Source organism: Sturnira hondurensis, unplaced genomic scaffold (assembly GCF_014824575.4).
Source record: "Sturnira hondurensis isolate 20B ecotype Veracruz unplaced genomic scaffold, ASM1482457v3 Scaffold0000780, whole genome shotgun sequence".
In the NCBI taxonomy this organism is placed as follows: Eukaryota; Metazoa; Chordata; class Mammalia; order Chiroptera; family Phyllostomidae; genus Sturnira; species Sturnira hondurensis.
The window spans coordinates 22,833,977-22,852,228 of NW_028073411.1; the positions used below are offsets into that span (position 1 = coordinate 22,833,977).

An 18,252-nucleotide genomic window follows, 5' to 3' on the forward strand; every position below is an offset into this window, starting at 1 on the left:
CTGAACTACTTTTCCATACACAAATTGTTTATTTTAATGGGTTAAAATAAAATAAAGGGAGGGAACTGAAAGCTTTCTTTAAATAATGATTAAAAGACTCTTTTGTTTTTGCTTTAAAATTTGTCATGACTGATTTTAGGGACATAAGCCATAATGATCACCCCAACCTGGGCTTCCTATTTATCCACAGAGAAAAGTGACCTAAAAATTGCCCACCACCTTCCTTAGAGAAGGGTTCTGACTTCACCATCTCTGTGAGAGAGCCGAGGTGGTGACCAGCCAGCCACACCTGGAGGCTGCAGGGCTCAGTCCTCTCACGGGACCCCCTCCGCACACCCATCAGCAGCAGGTGCCGCTTTCAGAGCGGTCAGTGGTTTCAGAGCAGGGACGGTGACCCGTGGCAGCCCTGGCTCCAAGTGTGTGCCTTCCCACAGTGACTCGTCCTCCCAGGCTCGTGGTGTTTTAACTGTCACTAAAAGCACTGAATTCAAAAACAAAGCACTGACAGGAGACCCTACGTGTCGTCTACAGCTCACTGCTAACCCGCCCCCCCACCCAGCCCCAACTCAGCCCCACTCAGCACGCGGGCCTCCAGCACGAGCACGGTCACTTCCACGGCAGAAGCGGGCGGCGGCGGAGCGCAGCGCCGTGAGCGTGGCTGGGCACAGGGGCGGGGCTGCCGGAGCTGCTTCACTGACAGTTTCTTAGCAAAGATGGTAGCATCTCAAACACTGGCGTCTTGCTTAAAAACAACTTTCTTGTAAGAATTGAAAACACAATTATTATGTGTGAGCCCCATTCTTTGTGCCCCATAAACATAATTAGGAAAAGTTTTACTAACAAATTTGGTGAAACTGTGGTAATATAAAAATTACTATCATCATCATCACCAGACCCAGACCCCACTGTCGTCACAGCCCCTGCTGAAGAAACACCCCCATGCGTGCGCCCTGTGTGACAGGCACTGGGACCCCCACGTACTGATGAGGCATCTGGGGCTCAACAGCAGGGAAGTGGCGAAAGCTATAACTCCTCTCAGGAAAAACTATTCCCCCAAATCTCAAAAATATAACAATACCCTGAAAATTATAGATCTGTGTTTGAACTCCCAGGACAGTGTGACAAACCAAAGCTTTCTCAACTGAAAACAGGAGCGTGTGAGGGCCAACTCACCGATCCCTCTCTCCAGCAGGCCAGGGTAACCCTGCAGGTGGCCGAGCAGGTCAGTGTTCGCCGTCATTTCACACAGGACGTCCAGGAGCCTGATTGTGGCCAGTGCGTCCTGAAAAGAAAAGGAAAGATGAGTTTCTAAGCCAAGCAAACCACCGGTCTGCCATAAGCAGCAGTAGAGCGTGAAGCATCACAATGAGTGTCACAGAGGCCGTGCTTCCAGCACAGCTGGGGAGAAGGGGAACTGTCCAGACATGATGGAAGAGCAAGGAACACACGCGCACCGATCAAGCGCTCTGACGGCACACACCATCGGGAATGAGCAGTGACGTGTCATTTTGTGTCTCGGAGCCGAGAATCAGAGAGGTTCCTATCCAAGCAAAAATGCCTCCCACCCGTGGGATAAAAGTTCAAAATTACTAGCTATGCACATAACATTTATGCAAATACTTTCTTTTTAAAGTATTCCCAAAAAGCAAGTTCTACTTTAAAGATACAAATACCCCATGAACTACATTAAATCCCTGTCCATAGGAATCCTATAAAATGCTGTGGTTCAAAGAACTCTGGCTATAAGAATGTTTATTATTTCTGGGTAAATATAAATGTATACACAGAATCTTGGTAAGATGGAAAATATATTATTTGAAAATGTTTGTTCACATAACTACTCAGAGTTTATTTCTGAATAGATGCATAACTGAGAAACTACGAACTACCAATGACATGGCAACAAGGAGTCAAATGAAATGTTAAAATGCAATGTTTGCAGACTTCGAGCTAATTTTTAAGTATACAATATTTAACAAAATGTGGCAGATGCTATAATTTTAGTAATAAAGATAACATTCTTCAAAATAAAGATAAATTCCTTTTGTTATTTCTAAATGTGTACTATTTTAATATAGCATCTAAAATCTTAAAATAAATAGCAAGAAACAACACATTTTTAATGCCTTGCCTCTTTAATTTTATTTAATAGCTTTACCTGCTAGTTAAAAAGTCAGGGGCAAATACTTAGATGCAGAAGTCCGAAGTGAGCCCCACCTGTAGGGGACTCCGGAAAAGCACTGCTGTCGCGAGGTCGCAGCCCCCTCCTTTGTTAGGTGGGCGCATGCCCTGGCTGCTTTGTCTTGAAGGACAAAGGGCCTCACCTCCCAACATCCTTTCTCCTTCAACAAATGGCTGACTGGTTCTAGGTCTGGGAAAGACACACACAGGATGATCCAGGACATCCTGTCACACCAGATGGCGAGATGCTATCTGAAACTAGTAGATACGTCAGAGGAGAATCAGAAGTGACCTGAGGAGCCCCCCTGGCCAGCAAGGGCACCTCAAAACATTAGGAAGAATCATAGCTACAATGGACTGAAATCAAGTGGCTTTAAAGCCAAGACTTCATAGTAATTAGAACAAGGCACTTGCCATCTTTGGATGACACCACAAAATCAACGCATTCCTCAGAATACTGGTGATCAAGGTCAGAGACACAAACTGTATCTTATATAACCCACGGTTGATTAGGGAAAGATTCCCTGTATAAAATATTGCAGCTAATAAGTGAAAAATGAATGACATTTTGCACCCCCTAACAATGAATGGGTCTAGGTTAATAATCATTAACAGCTGCTAACATCATAAAAGAGACAAGGAGATGTCATAAGGCTCTTGATAAATTTACACGTCACCAACACTATTTAAAAGAGAAAAGAAAAGAAAGTAACCCAAATCTGACCAAGCCTCTGGAACTAATTATCGTTCACAGGAACTCAAGGAAAAGAAGAGTATGTTAAAGACCACTATGGAGATATATTCATCAAAATCCAAACTTTAGAAGACTCCACAGATAAAACAATCCAACTTCTTCAACAAACAACTAGCAAAGAAAGAAGAAAAAGGAGGAGGAGGAGGAGGAGCAGCAGGGTGGGGCGAGGGGAGGAGGAGGGGGGAGGGGGAGGAGGAGGGAACTTATAAACGAAAAGATCTGAGACCTACCAACCAAATGTGATGTATGGCCCTCATTTGTACCCCGAGTCAATGAAAGAAACTTCAGGAAAAAGGGGACAACGGGGATCGTATAAACACTGTTGATTTGGTACTAAAATTTTATTGTTAAAATTTTAGAATCAGTAGTTCTATTTCAGTTATGTGTGAAAAGATTCCTTATCTTTTAGAGATACATATAAAGTATTCAGTGATGAAATATGGAAAAGTTGTTTTAATCCAGGGCAACTGGCATAAGAACAGGGCAGGGGGCTGTGGGCGGGAGCAGAGCAGTGATGAGCACGTGCTGGGTTGGGAGAGGTGGTCTGAAAGTCTCCTTCCAGCTCCTCGACACTATGACCCTTAACCAAAGTAAACCCCCAAATGTACTCTATTTCTACCTAACACACCCCAGTTTTAATAAACAGAATCCTTTCATTAATAAAGCATTCTAACAAGTACCTGGAAACTAGCAATGAAATCACAGCCAGAAAACATTCTCTTAAAAAAAGAGTAATGTGCCACATGCCCTCCAGCATCTATAAAGCTACACTCACTAAACCAGGCTCTAGGGGATCCACAAAGGCAGACACAGGGAAATCAAAGGAAGGAGAGTTTCAAGTGGGCAAGAAAGAAAAAAAAAATTGTCTCCTCTCTAGAAAATCTGTCTTCGACCTTTAGTGTCCTTGGGCTAAGTTACAACTGTCAGTTGTAGAAAAACGGTAATAATGCAAATGACTCTTGTGCACAGAAATGCAGAGAACTTGTGTCTGGCTGGAGTGCAACTAAGCACGGCCTTGTGCAGGGGGTGTGTGTGTGCATCCGTCCGGAAACTCACCCCACACTCTCAGGCAGCTCTTGGAATCCAGAAATGGACCCCAAAATGCATAAGCATTTAACATATGATATAGGTATTAAGTGGAAAGGATGCATTTATTCACTAAATGATAGTGACACAATAATGAATGGCTAACATTTAGGGAACACTAGCTATATACCGTCCATTAGATGCTTAAATTAAAATACAGTTCATCTTACAGATGAAGAACCTGGGGCACAGAGAGAAAAATAACATTCCCAAAAAGCTTACATCCACTAATAGAAGACATCATGATCCAAAACCAAGCAGTCACCAAAGATTTCACAATCTTGAATAGTCAAAAGTCATAAATGATTCATTTGGATCTATACTTCATTCCTTACTCAAAAATAAACTCTAGGTTAATCACAAATGTAGGCAAAGCCCTGGCCGGTGTGGCTCAGTTGGTTGGAGCATCATCCCATAAACCAAAGGTTTGTGGCTTCAATTCCCAGTCATAGCACATACCTGGGTTGCGGGTTCGGTCCCCAGTCCTGGCACAAACAAGATCGATGATGCAAACAAGAGGCAACAGATCAATGTTTCTGTCTCACATCTGTTTCCTGTCCCTCTCTCGCTCCACGCCCCACCCCGCCCCCCACCAGCAAAAAAAACCCAGTAAGCATGTCCTTGGGTGAGGATAAAATGTAGACAAAATAATGAAAGAACTAGAACATAAAGGTGAATAATTTCTACAACCTAAGTGGTGAAGGTTTTACTAAATATATAAAAAATTGTAGAAATGAGAAGAATAAAATTAAAAAGCCTAACTAGATTAAAAACAAACAAAAAATTTCTAAAAGGCTAACAAACCAAAAATCAATTCCAACAAAATATTTTAAGAAAAAGTTAACCAAAAAAAGACATTAATTTTCTGAAAATGCTCATTAATAAATGTATATTAAAAGGAAACCAAATATGAAAACAAATTAACACACGGGTCTCTGGAAAAAAGTGTAAGAGAAATTATAAATAAGACTAGTGAAGGGCTGTAGACCCACATATTCTGGTCCTCTATTGGCGTGTCATTTAGAAATATTTCTAAAATTTTAAATAAACATACCCTCTGACTCAGCAATTCAACTTCCAGGAATTTATAACCCCAAACAACTAAGTCCAAAACTACAAAGACATTCTTACAAGAATGTTCACCGTAACATTACTTGTAAAGGTTTAAAAAAAAAAAAAACTGGCGTGGCCAAGTGGCCCAGTTGGTTGGAGCACCACCCTGTACACCGAAAGGCTGCGAGTTCAATTCCCAGCCAGGGAGCACACAGGAGGCAACGGACTGATGTTTCTCTCACATCAATTTCTCTCTCTCAGTCCCCCCTCCAGCCTTCCTTCTTCTCCAATCAATAAACGTATCCTCAGGTGAGGATTAAAACAAATACAATAAAATAGAAGGCACTGAGCCCATGCACAGGAATTCATCGTGGCCCAGTCACGTCCCAAAGGCCCCACCCCTAATACCATCACACTTGTCACTAGGCTTCAACACAGGAAGGGGGAGGGAGGTGAGACCTTCAAGCTCTAGTAGGTCCTTATGATATCTTTTAAAGTTTTTCTTTTCTTTTATTAGTTAAAGAGAGGGGAAAGGAGGGAGAGAGGGAAACATCAATGTGTGGTTGCCTCTCATACGTCTCCTACTGGGGACCTGGCCTGCAACCCAGGCACGTTCCCTGACTGGGAGTCCAACCAGTGACCCTTTGGTCAACAGGCCAGCACCCAATCCACTGGGCCACACCAGCCAGGGCTCTTTCTAAGATTTTAAAACAGAATTCTCCTCGAGGACCTAGCTGAGTTAGTATATCTCGCACACCTCATCGTCATGCTGCTCAGAGGCCAAGTTCAGCACCGTCTTGCACTGATCCACGAAGGTACCTGCAATCAACTCAGCGTGGCTCAAAAATGCAGGCATGTCGTCCTTGCTCAGGGGCTCCTCGCCCACTATTTTGGCAATTATAACGTCCAACAACGTCACCCTATGGAACAAAGACGTTAATGAATATGCGAAACTGAAAGTCTACAATGCAAGAAATACTCAGAGGCCATGTTAAGAGAATATTTTTACTTTTTTAGTTCCTTACTTTGCTTTTATATATAGCTAGGGAAAATGAATTTTTCTGAATAAAATTAATCCTTATCAATTACCTATGTTTTAAAATCTTAATTTCTTTGATGTGACTTGGCTATAGAAAGAAGCACTTTTTGTATCTATTACTTTGAGGACTGAAATAATTCAACATTTCAGAAATGCTGTCAATTTTATAACATACCTAGTAATAACAATAGCAAAGTTAAGTGTGCTAACATCCGCTGCTTACTCCAGTAAAGCATTTTACACACATTTTTTTCATTTGAACTACACAACAACTCTAAGGCAGGCATGGCCATTAGCCTCATGTGAAGGATGGGGGAAGAAGCCTCACTGAGGTCACCTGCCCAGGGTCACGGTCATGCATGGCTATGTCAGGATTCAGTCTCTGGCTCCTGGGTCAGGCGCCTTGACCACTCGTTTTACTGTCCTTCTTGGGAGGGTTGGCTTTTTTGTTTCATCATTTTCATTTATAAATAACATAAATCTGAAGTCCAACCTGTGCCATGTTTACATCAACATTATCAATAAGTATTTTATATATACTTTGATTATGCCATTACTTGTCCCATTCCCCCCCTTCATCCCCCTCCACCCTGCACACCCTCCCCCACCATTTCCCCCCCTTTAGTTTATGTCCATGTGTCACAGTTCTTTAGATTCTCTATTTCCCCTACTATTCTTGCCCTCCCCCCTATTTTCTACCTACTGTCTATGCTACGTATTCTCTGTACCTTCTCCCCCCTTCTCCTCCTCCCACTCCCGTTGCTAGCCCTCCATGTGATCTCCATTTCTATGGTTCCGCTCCTGATCTAGCTGTCCTCTTGGTTTGCTTTTGTTTTAGGTTTGGTTGTTAATAACTGTGAGTTTGCTGTCCTTTCACTGTTCATATTTTCATCTTCTTTTTCTTAGATAAGTCCCTTTAACATTTCATATAATAAGGGCTTGGTGATGATGAACTCCTTCAACTTGACCTTATCTGAGAAGCATTTTATCTGTCCTTCCATTCTAAGTGAAAGCTTTGCTGGATAAAGCAATCTTGGCTGTAGGTCTTTGGATTTCATGACTTGGAATACTTCTTTCCAGCCCCTTCTTGAGAAATCTGCTGACAGTCTGATGGGCACTCCTTCGTAGGTGACTGTCCCTTTATCTCTTGCTGCTTCTAGGATTCTCTCCTTTATTTTAATCTTGGCTAGTGTAATGATGATGTGCCTTGGTGTGTTCCTTCTTGGGTCCAACTTCTTTGGGACTCTGAGCTTCCTGGACTTCCTGGAAGTCTATTTCCTTTGCCAGACTGTGGAAGTTCTCCTTTATTATTTGTTCAAATAAGTGTTCCACTCGTGGCTGTTTCTTTCCCCCTTCTGGTACCCCTGTAATTCAGATGTGGGAGCGTTTAAAGATGTCCTGGAGGTTCCTAAGCCTCTCCTCATTTTTTTGAATTCTTGTTTCTTCAGTTGTTTGTCATTTTTTCTTCTTCCTTCTGATCCACTCCCTTGATGTGAGTCCCAGTTTCCTTTCCATTACTATTGGTTTCCTGTGCATTGCCCTTCATTTCAATTAGTTTAGCCTTCATTTGTTCCTCTAATTAGTGACTAAAATCAACCAGTTCTGTGAGCATCCTGATCACCAGTGTTTTGAACTGTGCATCTGGTAGGTTGGCTATCTCTTGGTCACTTAGAAGTATTGGCTCTGGGGCTTTGAGCTGTTCTTCTTGAGCCATAATGTTTTGGTCTGTTTGTGCCTGTTACGTATGAGGGGCAGAGCCTTAGGTGTTTATCAGGGCAGGGCGACCCAGTCACTGGGTTGTGACACTGTATGTGGGGGTAGGGTGCCCCTCAGAGAGGAGCAATGGCACTTGTTCCACACTCTCTCTGGGACCTGGGTCCCCTCTGCTGCTTCCCAAAAGCAAACTGGGCCCCCTGGTGCCAGCTCTCGGGTGTGTGGGCCTGTGTACCCTCCAGGACCCTGTGGGTCTCTCCGACAAACTCTCTGTGAGCCTGAGAGCTTCTCCCGGCACCTTGACCCTGAAAGTTTTTCCAATTGGTGCTTTTAGGCTTTAATTCCTGTCGCTGAGGCCCTAGCCTGTGCGGTCTATCTCACTGCTCGCTCCTTCGCCTGGTTTATCTGTGCGCAAATGTGTGACCGCGGTCAGCCAGCCACCTTGCGCCCCCACTGGGTCCACCTGTTGCCACCCTGGGCCTGGGATCTGCCAACTGCAGCCTGCGCTCCTGGGTCGGTCTGTCCACTTTTTCTTTTTCCTGCCTGACCCACTCTGCCAGCTGCCCCTCTTACCGGTCTGGCTGAATGGTTCGCTGTTGTCGGACTTCAGTACAGTTCCATTTTCTGTGTTTTGGTTGCTTTTTTGTTACTAAAACTTTGTTGTCTTTAAACGTGGTTGTGCGAGGAGGCACAGTGATTCCACCTATGCCTCCATCTTGGCCAGAAGTCCCCTGAATCAATAAATATTTTTATTCAACAACCTCTTTCCTTCTCTTAGAAGAAACAAGTCACACACAGGGCAATCTGTCCAACACAAATCAAGTGGGACGTTCCTTAAAGTGACATTTTGATTTGGGATTAGATGTTTATATCTTTAATGATTTTATTCATGTATGAGATGGGGTATGAGTATCTAAAATACTCAGCCAATGGGGGAATACACTTACAGTAGGCATGGAGCATTTCTTAGTGAAAAAAAAAAACAGGACCTGCTTACTCCTTCAAGTGAAGAAATAAATCTGTTTTGATGGGAAAGATCTTCAGTCTAGAAAAACTACCCACAGGCCTTAGTAATATTCAAAACTCCTAAAACCTCAGACCCCTTATAACAATCACCACTGCAAACTAAAACAAACAATCCCCTCAGCTGAGTACAAAAAGAACAAACAGTATGACATGAGGGTATTTTATCTTCCCTCATTCCCGTGGAACCCTCAGAACTGAAGAGGACACTCCCAGGCCACATGGCCAGACTCCCACTGGTCCCACGCGGCCGGCTCTCCAGGAGTGCTGGGCAGCTGGCCACCTACTGACTGCGACTCCAAAGAGACCCAAAGCTCTCTCTAAAAATATTCCTTGTGTTCTGGGATAATGTGCTGTTACTGCTGGTGTAAGAAGACATGCGCCTTGGCTTTTGAAAGTTTAGCACCTAAGATTATTACTGAAAATAAGTGATTTCATGGAAGAAAGCAATTTTATCAGACGAAGTCACAGGTGCACAGAGAGCACCGCAGAGGGCCGAGGGACCAAACAGACAGGTGGTGACTGGGCAAAGGACGCAGCACGAGGCGGACCTTGAATGGGAGGCGGAGTCCTGTGAGGGTCGGGACAGAGGGGGAGGCCCAGGGTGGTGGTGACCGTGGTGACCAACAGAGACAGAAAGGCTCAGTGGCCCATGGGGGTGAAGAGAGACCTGAATGCAGGAGCTAAAGAGAGTTGAAGGCAGGTTTTGCCCTCATTACAAACCCCCGCAGAGGCGCCCCTTCCACGGACTGCTCCCGGGCACAGCAGGCGCACCCTACACTCTAGAGCGTGACTGTAAGACACGAGATCTGAGGAGATGGCGAGTGAGCGACTCTGAAGGACAAAAGGGAAAAGTCAGAAATGAATCTTTAAAATATAAAAATATAAACCAAGTTTAAATATCATCTGAGAATAAATCATACTTCATTAAATGATGCTACTTACATTGAGTCATCTGCCAATTAAAACTTTTTTACTGGCTCCCACTATCAGTGAGCGGGTCCATTTTCTGGACAGTGGCCCCCAAAATTTGAAGACACTTCTCCATAAAGACATATGCACCGCTCTGTTCACTGAAGCACTGTTCGCGACGGCCGAGACATGGCGGAGACAGCCTGAGTGTGCAGAGACAGCCTGAGTGTCCTTCAGCCAATGACTGGGTAAAGAAGATGCAGGGCACTTCACACAACGAGATGTTGGGCTGGCCAAAAAGTTTGTGCAGTTTCTAAATAAAAACAAAAGACACACTTTTCATTCTCACCAATATCTTTATTGAACAACGTAGTCACCGTTTTGTTCCACTACCTTCTGCCATCTTCAGGCAACTTCATAATTCCATCTTCCCAAAACTTTTCCTCTTTTTGAGCAAGGAACTGTTCTAGATGCCTTTTGCAGTCTTCCAGGGAAGTGAAATTTTTCCATTACAGAATTTTGTAAAGACCAAAATAAATGGAAATGCAAAGGTGCAACGTCTGGTAAATACGGTGGAAATTTCAGACAAGGTGTAACAGTTTTTGCCTGGTTGTCAAAGAAACATGTGGTCTCACTAATCCTGGTGGAAGATGATGTGTTTTCTGTGGACTAATTCCGGATGCTTTTCAGTGAGTGCCGCTTTAAGTTGGTCTAATTGGGAGCAGTACTTGGAATTAATCATTGTGTTTCCTGGAAGAAGCTCGTAATAGAAGACTCCCTTCCAATCCCACCATATATACAGACAGCATCCCCTTCTTCAGACGTAGATGGGCCTTTGGTGTGCTTGCTGGCAGTCCATTTCACTTGCCCCACCGATCTCTTCCTTTCTCCATTATTGCAAAGTATCCACTTTTCATTGGCCCATCACAATTTGTTTAAAAACGGAACACTGTTACATTTAAGTATGAGGAAATATAGTCAAGGGTTTTTTTCACTTAAATTATGTAGAACCCAAACATCAAAGTGATTAACATAATAACCAAGCTGGTGCAAAAGATTTTCAATGTTCGACTTGGATATTTTGAGTATGCTGGCTACCTCCCACATGGTATAACGTTCATTGTTCTCTATCAACGTCTCAATTTGATCCCTATCAACTTCAACTGCTCTACCCGACCGAAGAGCACCGTCCAGCGAGGAATCTCCAGCATGAATCTTCGCAAACCATGTTTGAACCCTCGGTCAGTCACAGCACCTTCTCCACACGCTGCACAAATCTCTTTTTTGCATTTCAGTTGCACTTTTACCTTTCTTGAAATAATAAAGCAAAATATACCAAAAGCATTGCTTATTTTCTTCCATCTTTAATATTAAGACGCCTACACCAAAATTCACCAATTTTGATAAGCTTTTTTTTTTAATACAAGATGACATGACAGCTGTCACAATACAATCTAACAAAATTGCTTTGAATGAAGTCAAAGACAACTAAGTACTATCTTACAGGAAAAAACGAAGAAGTCTTTTGGCCACCCCAACACCACTCAGCCCTAACAAACGAAACGCTGCCACCTGCCACGGCAGGGATGACCTTGAGAGAGCCTCGCTGAGTGAAATACATCAGATGGAAAAGGACAAGAACCACAGGATTTCTCTCCAATGAGGGATGTAAAACAAAAAACAACAAACCAAAGACATAGACACAGCAGAGCGGTGGCTACCAGAGGGGACGAAGACGGGGGAGGATGAAGAGGGTAAAGGGGTCAAACACATGGTGACAAAAGGAGACTAGACTTTGGGCAGTGGGCACACAATGGAGTGTAACAATGTCAGATCATACAGTCACACACCTGAAATTTATACTACTGTTATCAACCAGTATTACCCAAATAAACTTATTTTTTAATTAATTAAATTTCTTTTTTTTATAATTTAGATTTTATTTATTTACCTTTAGAAGGGAAGGGAAGGAGAAAGGGAGAGAAATATCAGTGTATGGTTGCTTCTCGTGTGACCCCTGCTGGGAACTGGCCCCTGCTGGGGCATGGGCCCTGACTGGGAATCGAACTGCGATCTCTTCTGGTTCGCAGGCCCATACTCAATCCATTAAGCTACACCAGCCAGGGATAAAATAATTAAATTTCTAAAAGGGCTGGGCCTGAGATTTTTACCCTCCCATACGGGCCCCTCCCCACCAGAGTCCTCACCTAACTCTGCACTCCCTCTGCCTCTAGCGGTGGCCAGAACACCACCCTTTCCTTAGGGTAAAGGAATCACACATATGGCACACAACTCAAGCAGGAAATTTTTTCCAAAGTAATATATTTCAGTTGGACATTACATTTGCCATCCCTATCTCTACTCCAGAAAACATGTGCATTGAAGTGTCCTGTGTAGTCAGGGAAAATGGGACACAACGTGGAACGTCTTACTTCTTCTGGTTGGGGGAGGGGGTCACCCACACTTCCTAGAAGACAGCAGAATGCAATGGTCTACCAAATGCAGTTCACTCACTGACTTCTTCCCGCAGGCATGAGGGGCAAAAGCAAGGAAGACCCAGTCAAGGCGGTCAGAGCCTGGCTGTCTAAAATCACCCACATCGGAGGGAGTGTCCTGCCCCCTCTAACCCGGAAAGCACCACTTGGGCCGCCCCAGGGGCTACCCAGCCACGGCCCCTCAGGTCAGAGGCAAGCTCCTGTGACCTTGTCCCTTAGCCACTGACTGGCACTAACATTCTATTCCCCGCTCACTTCTGATTCAATAGTTACAGGCTCTGTCTTCAAAATTACGACGCCTATTTCATTTTTTAAAAACAGCAATGTAGATGTGAAGAATTTCAGAAAAACTTATACAGCAAAATTTATATTTTACGCTTAAATTGATGCAGGCTATAATTTTAAAAGCCATGCTTGTACCATCTTGAAAAGTGTTTTTTATCAGAGGGTTGGAGCAAAAGGCAAAGAAGGGAGGGGAAAGAGTGAGTGATGTTTATGAGAATGCTAGGGCAAGAAACAATATTCCGTAATTCTGAAAGTAAGAAGTCAAATTGAAATTCAGGCTGACATGTCCAACAATTTTCATTTATTGACTGACTGGATTTACAGAGAGAGAAAGAAAAAACACTGATTCAAAGTTCCATTTATGCATGCATTCACTGCTTGATTCTTACATGTGCCCTGACTGGGGACTGAACCTGCAACCTTGGCGCATTGGGATGACACCCTAACCAACTGAGCTCCTCGGATAGGCCCACATGTCCAACGGACTGTGAATTCACACTCTGTGCTCCTCTACATGAAGAGTGTGTTGAAGAAAGTGCCACAAAGGCCCAAAATGTGGTTACCTGGGACAAAAAGCTGACCAAGATACAGGCAGGCAGCGGTTGCTGAATCTATCTCATTAGCGCCTTAGTAAATTCCAGATGTAAGAGCCCTATGTTGCAGGGGAAAGGTCATGGATTTGGGCATCAAACTGATTTTATACACTACCTCAGCCACCTCTGTACTGACCCAGGGCACAACCACATCTCCAGTGAGGAAAATGGCAAGAACACTGCATGTTTCACAGGGCCTTATCAGGGAATAAGTCAGTGGCTATGTGCTGCCTAGAGGGAAAAGTCAAGGTCATCAGAAAAATCATGGTAGTGATGGCAGTGACAACAGTGATGGCAGCAACCACTGTGGGGGTGGAAGCAGAGGTGGCATGAGAAACAGCAGTGGCAGTAACCGCTGTGGTAGTAAGAACAGTGGTGGAAATATTACCATAGAGGTTGCTAACTAGTTATTAATAAAGGAAAGAGAGCAAAAGGAATTAGATATTGAGCTTAATAAACTGGAAAACAGGAGCCTGTCTCCTTCCCCAGGAAGCTGCAGCTCCGCCCTCCAGGGGGTCACAGCATCTCTCTGCCACGGGGATCAACACCCCGCCCCTCCCCCATCTGGCACCAAATTGTCGGGGGCACCAGGGGAGGTGCTTGAGCAGAGGCCTGTCAGTCTTACTAGGGGGTAGACCCATCAAGAGCCTGCAGAGCCTGGGAAGTTTGCTGGTTATTTTGAAAGGGCACCTGGCCTGTCCCCAACCCAAGCTAATGTCATCCCAGGGGAACAAAGAAGTGACCCCAACCCGCCCCAGTAATGCACTCACTCTGTTCATTCACACGCCCTCTCCCCCGCAGAAGCACAGGACCGCGTGGCTCTAGCGACCACAGGGGCCACAGCCGGTTGCACAGGCTCCAAAGGACTCGGCCTCAATACGAACCAAAAGCTCTGGACGCGGGCCTTTGCCTGGGCCTTGCTGAGGACACGGCAGGACAGGCAGAGATGGAGCACGAAACCCAGGGGACTGTTCCTACTAGAATAAATTTTGCCACCCACAACCTCCCACGCTCTGCGTCCTTGGAAGGCTTTCCCCACGATCCCGTGTTAGGGCCCAGCCCCACCGACAACAGCAGCAACAATACTGGCTGTGGGGACGGTGGTGGTGGCTGCAACAGCGGTGGCAGTGATAGCAGGGAGGCAAAGCAGCAGAAATGTCCCCCACATTTAGTGAGTGATAATGACATGCCAGGCACTGAGTGCTTTATATATACTTCAGTCAGTCACCACAACAGTCTCCTGTGGTGACTACTATCACTATCCCCATTTTACAGATGGACAGAGTCCCAAAGGCTAGGAAACTCACCCAAAGTTCCAAAGTAACGGGTGGCACGACTGCCACCGCAGTGCACCGCTGTGCGCCCAGTTGCACACCTGCCGGCCACGAGAGCTGTGCCCCAGAGCAGCTGGTTCAACTGTCCGTGACCTCACTCAGCAGGAATAGGGGGCCGAAACACACATAACACCAGGCTCCCATTTCTTCTGAGTCACACCACCCCGAGAGCTGATTCTGACCCTGTATCCACAATTTCCGCACAAGTTATCTGCCCCAAATGAAGCACCAGGGTGAAGGAGTCGCAGAGACACTGAAAGGACCAGCTGGCACGATTTACACTCCGCCTTTCTCCCTTGCCCACCGTGGGGGCAGGGGCGGCGGTGTGCCGTTCCCCGCCATGCCTCAGGGAGCACTCATGGGCGCCGAATGAGCACAGTGCTCGTTTTACTGACCGATCCTCGAATGGGAGCCCCCATGCCAACCGAACATTCTAGTTCCATGGGCTGGGACACAGCCCTATCCCTTGTGCGACTCTGACAAGCGTTCCCCCTCGAGAAGTGCCGCAGTGGTTCCCCAGGACCTCCAGTGAAGTCCCTCAGCCCTGCATAGAACATGGCGCTGTTCTGAGTGGCTGGCTCCTCCACTCCCACGGGGATGGCACTTCGCGCCAGCCACACCACGCGGGAAAGTGAATTCACTACAGAGCTCTGCTGAGCACCACTGATGTTCTCCATCCTGTTCACCTGCCGGCGTCCCACTCCAACTCGGAATACATCCGCTACTGCCCAAAAGGCGTCCCTACGGAACCTGAGAGCCTCGACTCCCCTGCCAAGCTCCAAGTGCTGCTGGCACGTCCCACCCCCACCCAGCACCAGCAGCAGACTCCTCTGGCCCTTCAGGCCCTGCACCCAACTGCGCAGCTCGTCACTACAAAAGGCTCAGGGCCCCTGGTCACGCCTTGACCCCAGGACGCTAACTCCCAGGCAGCTCTGTGAGCAGGCAGGTAACCCCACCGTGCATGGGTCACCACCTAGCAGAGGGGATGCTTCAGGTCCTTGTTGTGTCTGTCACCCGTGGAACATACGCCCCATGGGGGTCAGGACTTCTCTCCAGTGTGTTTGTTCAGGAGGCACTCCATAACGTCTGCCGGATGAACCCAAACACACGCCAAACCTGGCCTTCCTGCCAAGAGGGTCTCTCACCAGCGTCTCTCATTCCAGCCAGACTGGACTCCCCCGTTTCCCCAAACACACCTGCGCCTGCCCACCCTGTTCTTCAACTAGAAGATGTCCACGCTTCCCTTCGCGTGTGCCCGCCAAAAGCCTACCTGCCCACGGGCTTGTCAAGTGCTCCCTGCCCCGGGAGGGCTTTACTTACTCCCAAGGACATGGGTGGCCCCTGCCCCCCCACACACAATCCTAAACCGCTGTGTCTGCTCCTCTCCTGGGACGTCAGCAAATGTACCTGTGTTCCAGCTACCATCCCCCCTGCCCACCCCTGCCCCCCGCCCTACCAAGGCTCTCTGGAGAAGTTCACAGAGAGGCTAGAGAGGGTCCTTGAGGGTAGGCGCTGTGTCTAAGGTAACAAGGTGCACCACTTCCTTGGAGAACGTGAGGCAGCGCCCTGTTCAGAGCAGAGGCTCAGAATTACTGAACTGAAGCAAATCAAAGAAATGCTGTCGGAACTTGAACTACAGAGTGGTGAAAAGTGTGCGCAGCCTTTGCCTTTCGCCTGCGTAAAGCGCCCTGTCTTTCTGCATTTGGGCCCCACTTCCTTTAATCCTAAGCGGTCAAATATGTCACAAAATTTGCTGGCATAATTAAATTGCTTCCATGTGTGTATATGTGCAATTTAGAGGGCACGGGAAACAGAAGTACAAATCTCGAGCCAGAATATTTTTGGTTGCCGTTTCCTGAAAACAAAGTTTGCTACAGCTAGAAATCTGGCTGAGGCCGTATAACCACGTTTAATATGAACCACAAAGCCCCACCTCCAGCAAAACCTATCTCAAAACGAAACCGAGGTTAGACCGTCAGGCCTGCCTGCGGTCACTCACTGAGCTCACATCTGCTGACCGACCATGACCTCTAAAACACCATGGTGGACACACCATCAATACCAGAGAAGTACACCAACGTTCAGGAAAAAGAACCCACCCAATGAGAAGAGGATTCTCTCTTCCTAAAAGCATTAACCTCACATGTTCTCATACAGCACACTGCCACATGTTTTTACATGTAACTCAAACGCTGTCCTACCTTAGTGGCCTGCAGCAGGTGACAGAGGACAGCGGCCTTCAGGACAGACGCCGGTGCCAGGCTGCCTGAACGGAGCCCTGGCTCTGGCGTCCACTCCAGTGGGACCCCGGACAAGCCACTGAACCTCTCATCCTGTGTACTTGTCTGCCACGCAGGGCGACAGTGGTGCCAACTTTCTGAGACGGACCTGTGGGTTAAGGTCTGTGCTGCCTCAGACACTGACCGACCTTCCTCCTGAGAGCTGTGTACAAGTTCGTTAGAGAAAAAGCTTTAAAGGCACCAATCGTAGAACAAAAACGAAGCTGGTTCTTCAGTGACATTTTCTTAGACCTAGGACATGGTCAATCGTATGCTGAATCTCTGACTTACACATGTTCTCATATAAGATAAGCATTTTGAAAAGAGCAAGGTCGCCCTGACCATGTGGCTCCGTGGGTTGGGCAGCAAGTTCAGCACTGCCACTGAACAATGACACGTGTCTTCATGTCTTCATTAAGCAGGGCCCACAGTGAGCATCAGTGGAACCCTGCTGAGCAGAGCCATGCCCACTGCTGCAGGAAAGCCACTCCCCCAACCTAGCCAGCTGCTGTCAGAGTGTCACAGACGTGCCACCCCAAAGATGTGTTTCGGTAAGTGTTCGGTATGAGCTGACTATCCCTTCTATTCCAGGACTGATTCTGGTGGGTGTTAAGGACAGAGAAGTCACTAGTTGCTGTCTGTGTCCTGAAGAACACACACACTAGCAGAAAAGCAATAATAATGATAACCTGCAATGAGGATGCAAAAAAACTCGTCTGGGAAAGTCAGGAGAGCTGAAGCAGGTGGTGTCTGACAAGGGCCCACGGAGCGTGTGCATCTTCACGGAGGTAAAGTGGCGGTCTGGCCACTCCAGGAAGAGAAAATGCACACGAAAAAGCAGAAAAGGCCGGGAGGACTGCGAGATGTGTGTGGTGGCTGGCAGGGGAGGATTACGGAGGGCCTCAGGACCTCACCTCGGAACCCAAGCGCACCCTGCAGCAGCTGTGCGTGCCCGGGAAAGCGGAGGGCGGCTCTGCACCACAGCACAGCAGCAGATGCCGCAGGAGACGTGAAAGCCGGAACAAAGCAGCCAGCCCTCTAACACTCCCCCACCTTCCCAGCGGCATTCGTCACATTGGCTTATCCAGCGATAAGCGACTTGGTAAGCCAAACGTGATGTACAGGCACAGTGGAATATCACTTGCTCAGAAAGAGGAAGGGGTTCTGACACCCGCTACAACATGGGTGAACCTTGAGGACATCATGTCGGGGAAATAAGGCAGCCAGTCACAAACAGATACCGTGTGATCTCACTTACAGGGAACACAGTCAAATTCAGAGACAGACAGCAGGATGGAGGCTGCCCAGGGTTGGGAGGGGGCATTGTTTATGAGCACAGTTCCAGTGCTGCAAGATGAAAACGTTCTGGAAGTGGGTCCCCGATAGTCTGGATATACTGAATCCTTGAATCGCACACTTGACAATGGTTAAGAGGGGGAATTTATGTCATGTGTCTCTTACAGTCCAGTCAGAGATGACCTCGGGGCGCCCAGAGCTGTGCCGCA

At 46.7% G+C, this 18,252-nt stretch overlaps 1 protein-coding gene across 1 annotated transcript in view; it reads right to left on the minus strand.

Annotated features, from left to right (window-relative positions):
- The window catches only part of ATXN10 (ataxin 10), a 135,022-nt gene that overhangs the window by 70,726 nt on the left and 46,044 nt on the right, over window positions 1-18,252 (minus strand). The window contains exons 7-8 of the mRNA XM_037049527.1: window positions 5,832-5,994; window positions 1,174-1,282 (exon numbers count right to left, since the gene is read on the minus strand). Of these exons, the coding sequence (XP_036905422.1) occupies window positions 1,174-1,282; window positions 5,832-5,994 (272 nt within the window). The remainder of the gene's footprint in view (window positions 1-1,173; window positions 1,283-5,831; window positions 5,995-18,252) is intronic.